This window comes from Labrus bergylta, chromosome 3 (genome assembly GCF_963930695.1).
Source record: "Labrus bergylta chromosome 3, fLabBer1.1, whole genome shotgun sequence".
NCBI classification, from domain to species: domain Eukaryota; kingdom Metazoa; phylum Chordata; class Actinopteri; order Labriformes; family Labridae; genus Labrus; species Labrus bergylta.
Window position 1 is genome coordinate 25840953 of NC_089197.1, and position 15363 is coordinate 25856315.

Here is a 15363-nt window from a genome sequence, read left to right on the forward strand (position 1 = left end):
ATGGTATTAGAAAACTGACCTACGTGTCAGATTAGTCTATTAGATGCTTAAAAACAGGACTGAAGGAAACATTACAACACTTCAGTGTCGGGGTCATTTCACTTTCACTTCATACACATGTCATCACCGGATCATGACACAGCATTTATCTCACAGCAGAGGGCTGGTCTGATGAGGGAGGTTAAGCCTCCTTACTAACTAGTGTCAACCCTGCTGAGGTGTCCTTTGGCAAGACCCTGAAGTCATCAAGGCTAGCTTTGTGAATTAATGTTTCCGCTGTAGACTGCAGAGCAATGTAGTATTGCATTGCAGAAATCCTGATTTTAAATTCTAAAACGACATATTCTTAGTTGAGTGGAAAATGAATTGCCCCAACTCTTCAAACAGACATAGCAGACAGAAACACTGAGGTAGGCACAGACCTGTTTGCCGCCCATGGACTCGAACATCTTCTCCAGTTGGACTCGGAGCTGCTGGATGTTGTTTAGGATGATGCATGGCTGCAAAAAGCACAGCAATGTTTAAACCTTGATTGTTTTGATAAGTACAGGGTATGATTGTGGTTGTCATCGGGACAACAGATATTTGACATCTTACATCGTTTACGGTTATTGAGACTGTGTTATTACAGTTGTTTAGCTTGAGAATAAACCCACATAATAGAAAACCCACTGCAAAACATCAAACAAGTAAAAAGGAGTCAGATCCATCAGTTTTGATATCATGACACACCATTTATACAGAGATGCAAGGTTTCTGACAGCAGGGAACCACAATACATAATCCAACAGGGAGAGAAATGTCTGCACTGAATATGTCAGGCGTTATCGATTCTCAAGCTCTACAACACGTTTAACAGATGACAAACATTAATCACACAGCGTTTCATGGACACTGAGTAATGCTTCAGAGTTTTCATTCAGTCACATATCATGAACATGATCTGCCCCAAAAAAAACCTCTGACAAACATACAACACAAAAAAATATGATGCTGGTGATGGATGTTACTAGAATGATAATTCCACACCCCACAGGAGACGGATGATTGGTTGCTTTCAGATCACGGAGCGGGCCAATAGAGTCTCTGCGGCAGCACATAATGGCTCACTCTCCACTAGATTTATGAGTATATTTGTACGGGAGTGATTAGATTTTCTAAATCAGAATAAAAACAGCTACATTATCGTAGCCTCAGAGAGGACATGTTATACCCTTTCTACCTTTTCAAATTTTCTAAATGAAACAACTGTGCTGTGCTTTGGTCAAAATACAACATAAATCAAGCACCAGAGGAGGTTTGTGACCCTGTTTAAACCAGCTCTTTCAGAACGCTCCGTTTTGGTGTGTGTGTCTCTTTAAATGCAATGAGACCCCCCTGAGTTTTCCCAGTAGACGTCACTCCTCTGTTGCGATAATAAAAATGGTGGACCAGCGCAAAAGCTTTGTTCTAGGCTGGGGGTGGAGTCTGTGGGTGGAGATATCAGGGGAGGGTAGGGGATTTTTATTTACCAGAATCCCACTGTGACATCACAAGTTGAGCAAATTGGAAACAGAGTACTTTTCTCTGAGTTGTAAGACTTATGCAGACCACAAAGAAAGGACAGGATGGGTTTATTTCACATTTTGTGGGTCGGTAGACTCTCAGGTTACCCAAATATATGTTCAAATACATGGTAAAAGAGGATTTTTCATAATATGTCCCCTTTAAAGGCTCAGATGCCCCAAAGGCTGTAAACCAATTAAAGGTCCTCATCTTCAACATTGGCCTTAAATATAGAGAGTATGTTCTTGGTTAAAGATTTCTATGAAGTAGGTCATATAGTGTATGTGACAGTCTTACAAAATAGATATTAGGTCAAACTGATGTGCTCCTCTGTCTGTAAAACTCCATCTGCCTCTTAAATCATTATTTTCATAATCTGTCTGTCAGTCCTGTCTGGAAGAGGGACGTTTCACATGCTTTTTTTCTGAGTTTATTGTAATGAGGCTGTCAACTCTGTAAAGAAACATCTGCCTCCTCCAGGAGTTCCCTCCGTGTTATCTCTCACTTCAACTTCAAAGACCAGTGTGGCTAATTAGGCCACTCGGAAGGCTCTGCATTTAGTAATCCGTCACATTTAACAATGGACAGAGAGAGCAGAAAATACCACTGACTTCTCACTATCAGCTATAGGCTGTGAGACGCATAATTGCATTTCAGTTAATAGAGACAATTTGTTGAGAGCATTATAGAAGACAGGGCAAGGCTAAGAATAGAAGTGATTGGGCTGAAGTGTGTAACATTTTCCTCCTGGTCTCCATGAAAACTGCTGTTATTAACATCATGGAAACACTATCGCCTGACGTACCATATTTGTATTTTGACCTACAGTAACTTTTACAGTGACAGACTTTAAGTCGACACTTACCACATTCTCCTTACTCAGATGCAAAGGGAAGTCCTTCGATATGATTGCAGCATACTGCAGAAGAACTTTGTTGATAGTCTGTGGAGAGAGAGACGTTTTTTTGATTATTGTTTGCTGTTTTATTATTAAATGGGTCTCACTGACTCAAAACAGCCTCCTGAGATAATATCAAACAGAATAACTATATCATTCTCTCTTTAGATCAATGGTAAACTCTTTAACTGTGACTTATATGTCCCCACAGGGGTATTCAGGGTTCAACGGGTGGGCTTTCTAAAGAGCCTGACCTTCGCAAAGCGGCACATGAAGTGAGCCAGAGCCTGTGGGTTGGGACACTCCAGCTTCTTGATTATCTCAAAACTCTGGTTTAGTTGAGTGAAGACATCCACCACTGAACAGGAAAACAGAGCGTGCTCTGAGGTTTGCTGGAACTGTTGCAGGACAGAGAGGGGAAGAGAGGAACATGAGTGTTGAGAGGTGAGGAAGGAAAAGAGAAAAGGAGACACATGTAGAATCTCAGGTCCTAAGACCTTTGAACACCTCATAGTAGTATAATATCATTAATGACAGAGAAGACCGAACTAATGAACCAGTTACTGTCCAACCACATCACTCAAAGCAGGAATCCAGACTTTACTGCCAAACAACATTAGCAAGGAAATACTAAATCATTTATGCATAAATGCTCAGTATAGCGACAGTTGTGCACTAATAGCACGGCACTTTAATGTGGACTAAAATTAATTCCTGAATAGATGCATTGAAGATGTTTTTTGTCAGTCCAAGTGAGTGGTTATTATGAATAAACTATCCTATACTCACTCCGTCCTTTTTATCCCTTTCCAGTGCTCCATTGAGGAAATCCATTGCAACGTCCTCGTTCTCATCAAGCCACTGAATGACAAAGGGCTCGAACCACCTAAAAAACAAAGACTTAGATTATTGAAGAGTAGGAGTTGTAGTTTTGATCCAGAATTAAAGTCAAACATTTAAAGCTGTGCTATTGCCTTTTTTTAGTGGAGTATTATAAGGAGTAGTCTGTCCTGTCACTTTATGTACAGAAATACGGTATATGTTTTGATTATATAATAATATAATAAGCGTGATTGTCATTGTAATATCTCTCATCTCTTTCTGTCATGTCAGAGAATATAGGAGCAGTAAACAAGGCCTTAAAGGCAGGATTGGTAATTTTCTCCAGATACACTTTTTAAGATTTTGGTTGAAATGTTCTTTAGGTCCTGACAGAAATGAATAACTCTCTGAAAAAAGAACAAAGAAAATCTGTCATCTTTAGCCGTTGTAAGTGTGTAAAAACTTCGACCAATGTCTGCCACGAGGTATCAATCTGATGAACCAATCAAGCCTCCCTGTCTCCCTGCTCGCTCTCTACCTCATGCACGCACAAGCCCACACTCAAAGCATGAGCTGAGCTCCGCTTCTGGACCAATGGCGCTTGTGCATGTAAGTGGGGTGCGTGACTTTTTAATGAGCACAGAGGGGAGGGGGTGGGTGCAGACAGAGCACTGAGGGAATGCTACTTTCAAAATCATGCTAGTTTTCGAAAAACTACCAACCCTGCCTTTAAGGAATACAGGGCCTGACTTACTAAAGGTTTGTGTGTCTTAAAACGTGTGCACTGCAAACTTGATACCACCAGCAAAAAAAAGTGCTATCTGATCTACTAGCGCAGTGAGGATTGCGTCTTTCATATGAGCAAAACAACACGCATTGTCCATTTAGTAAGTTTGCCTTTATGAATATGCAATATGGGGCGTTTCTGCCCTAGCGTGCAATATACTGGGGAGAAGAAAATGCAAACAACTTAAGTTAGTACACGCATTGCAATTTACCAAGCCTGGCAAAAATTGCGGTGATTGTGACGGTGTCTGAATTTAACACCTTTGAAAAGTACATGCTCACCCAGGATACCAGTGTTACGCACAACAGACTGCTGTTATTGAAGTTAGGAGGTATAAGCACAATCAAAGAAGGCATACAGATCGCGTTATTCCCCAAGTATGTTAATATGTTTGGAATGACAACAGGAAGCACCATGATTAAACTACAGGCTATTGTTGCCTATTTTTAGCACATTCACAGCCTCTGCATTCTATAGAATTTGAACATTGACATTTATTTCTTCCTATTTCCCTGATTTCGCAAAAATCTCTCCCCGTCTCTCCTCCAGCTCATGCCCTCTGGTGCGCTCCTCTCCATAGTGTGCACGTCTCCTCCCTCTACAGCCTGCTGCTGCTACTCTTGGATGGGGGGACCTCACCACTGCTTGTACCCCCGTCTTCGATACCTCTTGCCAGAGCATTTATGTCCGATCAGACACAGCACTGGCCACCTGTCTTGTGCGCAACAATGTGCCGAGTGTCGCTCCTGAGCGCCCATGCCACAGAGGACACAGCTCATACCTCCTGCGCAAAGTATGACAATTCATCTTCAAAAGGTGGAGGTAAAAATATGTAATATTCAGTTTTATCTGCTATAACTCGAACATATTATATGTTTATTTGCCTCTTCCACTAATACCTATTTGCACTTGCTGTCATCCTGTTTTCCGTCCAAACTCTCCATGACTTAAACCAGTAGAACACGCAAAAGCCTAACTTAAATAGTACCGCCTCCACAAGGTTTGCACCTGGTGTCATTCACGCAAATTTTCGTAGTAGACCACCCGCAAAACGCCCACCAACCAAACGTGCAATTTGTTGAAACGAACACGCAATTTAGTACTCTTTAATTGGGATCTTAGTAAATCAGGCCCACAGTTGTGTATTGGGATTTGCTCTGCTGGTGCTGTAGGTCCCACTTCATCTTATTTTGATCCTTTGCCTTCTAGGGTCTTCTTGTTTTTAAATGCTGTCACAGTAGCAAACCCTTTATAAATTCGTAGTTTGCTACTTGTCAAATGACTTGAAACCAGTTCCATTGACCTGAGGTACTTCAACTTTCTGCAACAAGTTGTCTTCTCTTTTGTGGTCCCAGTCTGCCCATCTGGTCCAGGTACTCCATTTTTATGTGCATTTAGATTAGAATGCACTGTATTAAGACAAGTCATTAGACCAGAATAATCATTATGACATTATTAAAACTATGATGGGTTTACAACATTTAAAATGATGGAACAATATCACACACTGACTTTGACTGTGGTTATGAAACGGTCAAATTATAGCTGTGAGGCTTTTGTACCATTTAGTTCAACACCTGAGTCAGGGTTTAATAAATATGTAAACATTAAGAATTTAATGCTTTTTACCTACTTTTATGAAAACCACTTTTTGAGGAATATTAATGAACACTGATAATGTTGTGCTTACAGATATAAAACCTTGCTGATTACAGTGTGATTTTAGCCAAGGCTGAAACCAAGGCTGATCCATGGTCTTTAAATTTCAGTGTGTGAACAGATTGGACTATGAGTAGAGGGTAAGACAGAGACAGGCTTGGGCAAGTGAGTGGAGTAAGGAAGTACATTGGTTTTTGAAATAATAATGTTATTCTGCCTGCTTCGCTTTGACATGTCCTGATTTAATAAAGTGCCTGAGCTTGTCCTTAGAGCGATGGTTGTCCCAATAAAATGGCTTTGTTTTCTTGCTAAAGGCATCTACTACAAGAGGGAGAGCCGCTAGATGAGGTGGGCGTGGCGACAGAGAAGAGAGGCAGACAGAGACTCTGTGTGTGTGTGTGTGTGTGTGTGTGTGTGTGTGTCTGTATGATGTGTTTGCTTCTGGAGGAATCAATCCAGCTCGAGATGGTGTTTGAGTGACAGTGTTGAGAGGGGGAGGGTGAGTCATTACACTGATAGACTGGCATAGAAGAGGGCACTGCATTCCTTGCTTGCATTATACATGTTTATATTGCAGCTATCCCTGCTCTGCTGATCATGATCATTCATGCACATTGGATCGCCTATTTATGCGTTCAGGTTAATTTGTACCACGATCTTAAACTGTTGATCAGCTAGTTAAAAAGCTTGTTGTGATATACTGTCGGCACAGATCATGTAAACAAAACAGCTTTTTTTAAAGAAATTAATCCGAGTTATTATAATTAACAGTAAAATGTATACTGCATTGAAATTGCTAACAGGAGAATCTTTTAAAAATTCCTGAATAATAAAAGAAACTGTTTCAGTAATCAAAAATGATTTCACAGGTTACCAGACACTTTCTTTTGGGATGTCACAGAGATCAATCTTTGTGCTCGGTTATGTTTTATCTTACATGTAAAAGATAATAACCCTAATTTTTGTTAGTTTTTGTTTCAATTTTTAATTTTGCCAAAGATACAACTATGTATCTGGTATTATTAGCCATAAAGAGCTGCAGAAATTAACATGAAATGTTTAACGTTGACACTTGGTTGACATCAATCCAATCACCTGTACTTATTTGACCTTTGCTCCAATGCAGTTAATTCAACAATAAAACAATCAGAGCTATATATTACATATGCATGTGCTTGAAAATGAGAGGACACTTACAGTGAATACTCTGGTGGAACACCCTTGAAGGCGGGCAGGTCACGGACATATTCATTATGGAACCATTTGACTTTGAAGTGAAGATTCATGTATTCAGTGCTCTTGCATAGGCGTTGCTTGTCATGCTCTGTAATGTAGAATAAAACATGATAAGCATATATGGAAGATACAGAATGTACAAAGAAGATAACTCTTAAATAGAAACAACTTGTCTTGTTATACTTTGGAGTCTCACTCATAGGACTCACACACACACACACACACACACACACACACACACACACACACACACACGCACACAACCGAGAACACAGAAAAGTCTCTTAATAGGCATATGAAAGATTGCGAGAGCAATAGTTGTTTTTAATTGGAAATCTTATCAGCTTTCATTATGTACAGCCTTGGGCGATCAAAGAATAAGGAAAATAAAAGTGAGCCTGTAAAGCCTAGCTCTCTCACAGAGAGAGAAAGCCCTTGAATGACTGCAAACAAACAGCTAAAGTGGATTAATCCTTCATGTCAGATGACATGGCTGCTGAGTCATTTAGTCCAGCTCACAGTAGACATTTGAGAACAATTAAATATTTCCTTAGGATCCCCTGGAGGCCTGATGGATGGTGATGGAGCAAGAGGGGGAGTGAAGAAAGAAGAGATAGCAGGGAAAAGAAAGGAGACCACTGAAGTAGAAACAGCGAGAAGGAACTGAGACAAAAGACAAAACACCAAGGGAGAAAGACCAAAAAGTACAACTATTCTACAACTGCAGCGCTGGGTAAAGTACATTTGCTCTGCTATATGGCTGTGGATAAAAAAACTGACAAAAGAACAAAGACAAGAAAAAAAAACAGAGAAGAAATAAGCCAGCATGGAGTATCATGGATGGCATCATTTGTTGTAAAATGACAGTACAATACAGGAAACTGTGATTACAACACATGAAACGGAATTTAAGATGTTCACACTGACAATGTCACTGTGTTTTTCTCTGTACATTACATCATAGGTAATTTATACAAAGGTATTAGAGATATGTTGATCAGTAATGACCAACAATCCTTTCCCACGAGCTATGCTGCCCGCATGTTCAACAATGACACCAGCCTTTGTCTGTTGATAAGCAGTTGAGCAATTAAAAACCGTCAGGAGAAGTCTGGAAATAGCTGATGGCTTTTCTTACTCTCTTATAAAAAGGTCAGAACTGAACTGAGGAAAATGGTGTTTAAGTTTGCAGCTCCCTTTACTTTGAACAAACAACAAAACAACCTGAAACTTAATAATGCTTTTTAGAGGATGTTGAATAACACATCCGGCAAGTGTGGGCGATCTTGACAAATATTTGCTGTTTTAATTTGTTATTTTGTGTTTTTTTATGTATCTTTATTATATATCTTGTATTGTATTGTTTTGTCTGTATGACTGCTCATTCTTGGTCAGAAACTTTGCTAACTGTGCTGCTGCCTGTCGTGGCCTGGACACTCTTAAAAATACATTTTAAAAATCAATGAGGTTTTCCTGGATTAATAAAGCTTGGATGGAAACAAAAATGTAATTTGTCATACACAGGAGAATGACATCTGGAAGATTGCATTAGATTTATTTTTGTGAAGAGGAAATAAGGACACTTTCTCGCACAGACACATTTTGTCGAGAAAAGATCCATACATTCACGTCACATCAAAGACTTCTTTAAATCCACACATTGCATCCTGGCTGCCATGCCTTAATCCTGATGAAAGCTTGTGCTTACTGTGATGAATAGTGCAACGCCTGCCAGCCTACACTCCTTTCCAAGCTTTGAGGAAAATATTTACATATGTGTCATTACCATAATTACCTGTGGATAATGAATTCAAATGCACAATGCAATATTTACCCCTCAGAATGGAGAAGATACGGAGCACTCAAGTCAAGTCAGTCTCTTATGAAGTCACTGCTGCTCATTTTAAACCTGCTTTTGAAAGTGACTAGCAGTGCACTTAAGAACTCTATTTGAATAATAATGTCATATACAACACAACCTTATTATTCAGATAAATGTGAATTGACCCCTGAGGTCATGTAGAACTAGGGTGATTTCATGTAACATGGTAAAAATGTATTTGCAATTATGTAAATCTTATGTCTAAAGGCTTGATAAGTGTTTTATTTTGAAGGGACCGCACAGCCAGATGAAACACAGCAGTGCTTCAGCACATTGCATGGAAAGATTTGAAACTGTATCTCCTGAGAAAATGTCAGTATAACAGTAACAGTACGTAGGTGAGAAGATAAATACCGTATAGGAGCAAGTGGATAGTTGCCATGGTCACCATAGTTAAACACATGCTGTATGTACAGAGTGACAGAAATAGGACCTTGATTAGCAGAAAATCACAGTACTGACGAAAGCAACTGTGGTCACAGTTTCTGTAGAAAACGTTTTGCAAAAACTGCACAGATAGAATCTCATGAAAGTCCCTGAGAGGAGTTTTTAGCTGATTGTAAATCAGATGGACTTTAAGACTGATGTATCTATAAAATGTCTAAACAAGACCATCAGAGGGAAGATACATGATTTCTATATTATAATTTTAATGATTTAAATTGCAGCCAGGGGTTTTTGTCAGATGAGGTGATTAACGCACTGAAAAGAACTATTAAAAATGTACAGATAAGAGCAGCAAAAAGATCATTTGTACTGCTTTTTCCACAGGGGGGCACCAACATAGTCACAAATCGAAAGTTTCTCACAGGAGCTTTAACTCTCCTATAATACAAAAATAAAAGTATATTTCATGTTGCCCAGCGTTCCATCTACTTAAATCATTTCTATGTTCCTAGAGTAAATGTTTGAGGTGGAGTTGGTTCAAAGTACATGGGGGCCAAACCATAGAAGCGTTTTAAGATTTGCTATGTCCTGCCGATAACTGATATGAAAACAGCACACTGATGCCATCACCTTGCAGTTATTTTCTTTTGAAGCAGAACACAGAAAATTGTAGGGATCAGTGCTTTCATCTACACCCCACCTTCACAGCCAAAGTAGTTGCGTTGGCTACAATTTTGAAGGGTTTCAAACTCTCACCTGGATTCATCTGGTCAGTTTAAGTCGCAGGAGGAGCAGGTGCTTGAAACATAATATTGAGTTAAGGCTGTTACACTGCAGTCATTGTGTCGTAGTGGCTGTGTAGTAGCTGAGTAGAGGGAATCCGTTGTGGCAGTGCCACTTTAATAACTGACTCTCTCACTCTTGTTACACACAGGATAGACAGACACACACTTGCACACACACGATCACAGTTTGTCAACCTTTCAGCCCTCTGACTGCAAAGACACACACACATCCTCACCGTCACACACTCAGAGTCACCTAAAGAAAGCAGATGGAGGTCAGAAAAGTAACAGGTCAGCAGGTGTTTCGTTTGGTGCTGCCAGCCAGGTTCTGCTGGCTAGCAATGTTTTGCAGGATGTATGTGTGTGTGTGTGTGTGTGTGTGTGTGTGTGTGTGTGTGTGTGTGTGTGTGTGTGTGTGTGTGTGTGTGTGTGTGTGTGTGTGTGCTCATGAGATCCACTTAAGAATACCTATACAGTGTAAGGTTTCAAGGACATAAACCCCATACTTTCTATCGAAAAATATAAATTGCAATGTGACATGCGGCCAGATAAGTAAGTTCAGTAAAGATCGGCCTAGAACATGTTTATATATATTGTTTACAAGTGGGAGTCATTGCCTTACAGACACAAGAAGAAAGTTCAGGGTCCCAAAGATACTAGAAGCTTAAATATTAAAACGTATTACTCGTACAATCTTAACTCAGCCTACTGATGCATTTGTTAAATGTTTTATAACACACAAGTCAATATCAGTTCCACCTGCATTCACTTCCTGACGTAAATGATTGTGCCAGCCAAATATACAGGAATTACATTCTTTTTTCTAGGAGTTAAAGGAGCATCATGTTCTTAGAAAATGATTTTTCTTTCAAAATTCTTCCATTTGGGAGGCAAAAAGCTCATATCCTCTCTCTGGAAAATGGAAGCACTGATGGCCGAAATGCATTTCTTGTAGACTCTGAATGAAAGCAAAAAGGATGTAAGTTTCCATTCACTGGGCCCAATGTGATTGTTTGAACAGAGGAAGAGAATCTGAAGGGAAAAAGGCCGTAGGGGGCAGTGTTAGAAAAGATACTGCTACAAAACATACAGAAGGTGCCCGACTTGGAAATGAGTCATCAGGTTCTTTTTTAGAGAATGCTTTAAATATTTTATATCTAAGAATTCAAGCTTAAAATGTTGGAGGCAACTGACATTTTTAGTGTTTTCCAAATTTAGTCTGGGCCTTCTCAAACATTTATTTAAAGGCTGCTGAACCTCTGCTGAAGATGATTCATTTATCATTCATTAAAGATTTTCAATTTAAGAAGAAAGAAGAATGATTTTGTCAGATTTTTAAGTGGTCATCTGTGTCGACAAAACAAAGGCTAATGTGTTAGAGAATGACAGACCTTCCTACACATGGTTCATTAGTTTGTTTAAACAATAAGAGTACACAAAATAAGGCAGAGGGGGTAAAGAGGGAGCAGGAGGGGATGCAGGAATGGCAGAAAAGGAAGAAAGATCGATTCATTTTCACTTATGATTGGCGCTGTGTATGCAAATGTGGCCTCTCATGACTTGCCTTGTTTTGTCGCATGACACGATACATTCAAAATAAAAAGCATGAACTAAACTGTGTACATGTGGACAAGTGTAAAGGTGGGCTACTCTTGAAGTGTCACATGGACTGGAGTCAGAGTGCTGCAATGTGTTGCTTTACTGACCTTGAACTATGCTTTGAAGAGGAACACAACAACACAGCGGTGGTATGTAAATAAAGTAGCACAGAAAAACAATGTGTGACCCTGGGAAAACTGGATCTTTGCCTACAGTATTCCTTCAGCGTTTACATCGAAAGACCAGCTCTAAATGTAATGTTATTTTTTGTTTAGTAAAAATGGGGGTTAAGGGAATCTCCCAATTAAATGACTGAGAAAACAAGGCTCCACCTTTGGAGTTTTTCTTTTTGAGCCTTTAGTAATTCTATATTATCATTTATGTATAATGACATAACTGACAGTGACATGAGCCTGTTTAAAGGGATGACTTTCTGTAAGTCTGGTCTTTCTGCTTCAACTATAAAGATATTCTTTTTAGAAGCCATTGTGACTGCCCCAGTGTTTCAACGGATCATTAGACTGGTTGAGCAGATAATGACTGACTAAAACTCTCATCATATTTGTATTCAACAGTCACTTCATATATAAACAAAAGTATTTTGCTTGCTTGAATGCAATCTAATTACCTTCACATTCATGATCTAGCATTGCGCTCAGGCTGTTGAGACAGTGTCTGCGTGCGCATATGTCTCTGTGCGACACATTATGCTTGTGTGTGCACATCAATGCATGTATACACTGTTGTATACGTGTGTGCCTATGTGCCCTACTGGTGATAAGCAGTGTGTGCTGTCCTGAGGGAGGAGTAGGCTCACAGTCCCTGATGAGCATGTCATCTCGTCTGACTCAGCCCACAGGGACCCACAAATTCACAGGAGACTCATTCACTCGCTGCCTCATTGATTTAAAAGCCGTTGATATTATGATGAACTGCAGGCATTCACCACAGTAATTTTCTTTTATCCTCTAGTTATCGCCCAGTGAAAATTCCTATAGGAAGGTCAGCATTTTGATTAACAGATTTGCTCAAGACAAAAGGCTGGAGGTCCAGAATGGCAGCCAAGGCCAGTGTAGTTCTCTCTGTGACATAATTCCTTCATGGTTTCTGACCCAGTTCTGTCAAAGGGCTTCCTAAGCTGTATCAAAGAGGCCCACTGACATAGCTCTGATGTTAACACCAGCGCCCACAGAGACACTAACTCCTGTTGATGTCACATATAATGCAGCCAGAAACAACCAAACGTAAGACTTACAAATGCAAGAGTCCACCCTGTTCCAGTACTGTGAATAACCATTGCAGTGTAATGGTTTTTTTCAGATGGTGTTTACATATAACCTCTCCCACACAAGTGTGCCTGTAACCGCTTCAGAGACCACTCCAATACCAAACGGAGGTAAGCTGGTCTACTGTTGTTTTTTTTCTTCTATCCCTTGTCCCTACTACAGCGCACCTTGTATTACTCAACATTACCTGACACACAGTGAGCACGCCAGCTTCCTTTCATAATTTGGGTTGTTTTACAGTTATTATGAAAATTATTTTATTCAACTTAATTAAAATACATTTAAACTTTGAACGGATTTTAAAGGAAGAATATGCAACTGTTTGATCCAGTGGATGTCGCCTTTGAGCACCAGCATGAAACCAAAACAACTCAAGCTGCATTGTTGTGTTAGCATGCTAATGCTAGCGATCTTTATTATGCTCGTATCTTCACACTGCATGTAAATTTACATGAAATGACCGTGATCTAAAAACGCTTATGTGATATTCAATTTATCAGTGAGTACAGTATGTTATTTTTCTTCTCTCTAGTCCCTCAATTAAGCAACTTTTATATGCAAGGGGATGAGCCAGCCGGCCGTCTTGTCCATGAAAACACGGTGTACATATACGGCTCGGACAACATCACAGACCGTGGGACTCGGGTGTCACACTCATTGTAGACAGTCATAACTCACAGAGTTATTTTCAGAGGATATACTTGATTTCTGCCACATTTAAGTGTAAAATATCTCATATCCAGCCTTTAAGGTTTGCAAAGGGGAGAATTTACAGAGTCATCAAATTGAAAAAAATCCAAAAGAAAAAGCTCTTACACCAGCAGATCTTTTTATATCTGTACTGACAAAATGAATTACATTTGAAGGAGCGAATGTATTAAAACATTTATAAGCATTTATAATGAAAGAGATTCGCCACCTGCAAGGCTCACTCAATGCTTTATAAACTCTATTAATGCAAAAAGCCATATGCTGTTGGAAATGAGAATTGATTGTGCAGAGCTGTGCTCCAAAGTGCAATAAAGGCATTCGAGAATAACAGATTGAGAACAGTCTAACGTATTAAAATCACACTGCAGGACAACACCAAACCTTTGGCCATGCCCAAGCACTATAAACAATCTCTTTCTGTAGTTACAAAACTCTCCTCCAAGAGGTACATTAATTGCAATTCAATTAATATATTCTATGGACTGAATCTGTTCCAACAGGCTGAAGATGAGTTAATGGGCTGCTGGAGCATTGGGTCTTTAATGACATGCGCCAGGGCCTGCAACCATTAAGCAGCCATACAGTTGATACACAACATGCTCTGTAGAATTTCATCACAATCCATTTTCTGAAGTCTACAGGTAGCACTTTTTCACCGCTGAATTAAGAATCTCTTTCTTGGTATCACCAAAAAAAAAATCACAAATGTGAATACATGTGGAACCGAATGTTTTTAAAGGATGCAGACCAAAACGCCTTGGGACGCTACAACTCATCACTGCACTGGTGCGAGACATACTGTAGGTGTAGGCTTTAAAACCAGGACGCCTGCACCAATATCCAATCCGGTGGTTTCTTCTTCCTAAATAATACTTAGAGTACTGGCATGGTATGATTTAGTTGCCAACATTAACCATCTGTACATCACAGGAATATTGGTTAAGTTTGTTTCACAGCAACAAATTGGCATATTTAGAACTTCCCATATCAATGGCAGCCATCTTTTTTTCTCGCAGGTTTTCACAAATTATGGAATAATTTGGTTTTGGATGAGACAGCTCTCTTTCTCTCATGATGGAGGGTGAAGAAGCTTTATTCTACCTGAGAGTACGAATGACAAATGTCATGAATTTGGATATAGTAATAATTTGAATGAGACAGCTATATCAGTAATAACAGCAACATTCCTACACTCTCTCACATCATTCATCCTCCTCCTCTTCTTCATTTCTTATTTTATCCTTTCTGTATTTCCTTCCCTCCTACCCCTTTCTTTAAATCTCTTTCTCTCTCCCTCCACACATTCAGAGATTCACACAGAGATGCTAAAATTAGCAGCATCCATTTCTGCACCAGCAGTGGCACCAAAGGCCTCCGAGCAGAAAAGCAGAGGATGCATCCAAGACTTCATTAAGTATTGCACATGCACATGTGCGCACACAGACACATACCTAAAGATTGCTCTATTATTCTCATTCATTCTTTCTCACTAATGTGCACAACTTGCACAAATGTGCATGCTTGTGAGCAGGCACACATGGCTGCACAAACAGAGAAACACAGACTGACAAAAGAGGACACTCTGGCCCGCCTCCTTCAGTCTCTGTCAGCCGCCTTGGCAGTTCTATAAGTGTTCTTATGTAAACAGGTCAGGTCACTCTGAGTTACTTCCATTTGTCTGAATTAGAAAAACAGCAGAACGGACTGGCTCAGTTTACCTTCTCCTACCACCTCAGTATTGACTTTCATTGATAAAAATAACGAGT

The 15363-nt window shown here is 39.7% G+C and overlaps 1 protein-coding gene across 2 annotated transcripts in view; it reads right to left on the reverse strand.

Moving 5' to 3' along the window:
• The window catches only part of LOC109991172 (protein unc-13 homolog C), a 101437-nt gene that overhangs the window by 22085 nt on the left and 63989 nt on the right, over positions 1–15363 (reverse strand). For both annotated transcript variants that reach the window (XM_065953031.1, XM_065953032.1), the window contains exons 19-23: positions 6909–7035; positions 3233–3329; positions 2698–2841; positions 2411–2488; positions 423–500 (exon numbers count right to left, since the gene is read on the reverse strand). In XM_065953031.1, coding sequence (XP_065809103.1) covers positions 423–500; positions 2411–2488; positions 2698–2841; positions 3233–3329; positions 6909–7035 — 524 coding nt within the window. The remainder of the gene's footprint in view (positions 1–422; positions 501–2410; positions 2489–2697; positions 2842–3232; positions 3330–6908; positions 7036–15363) is intronic.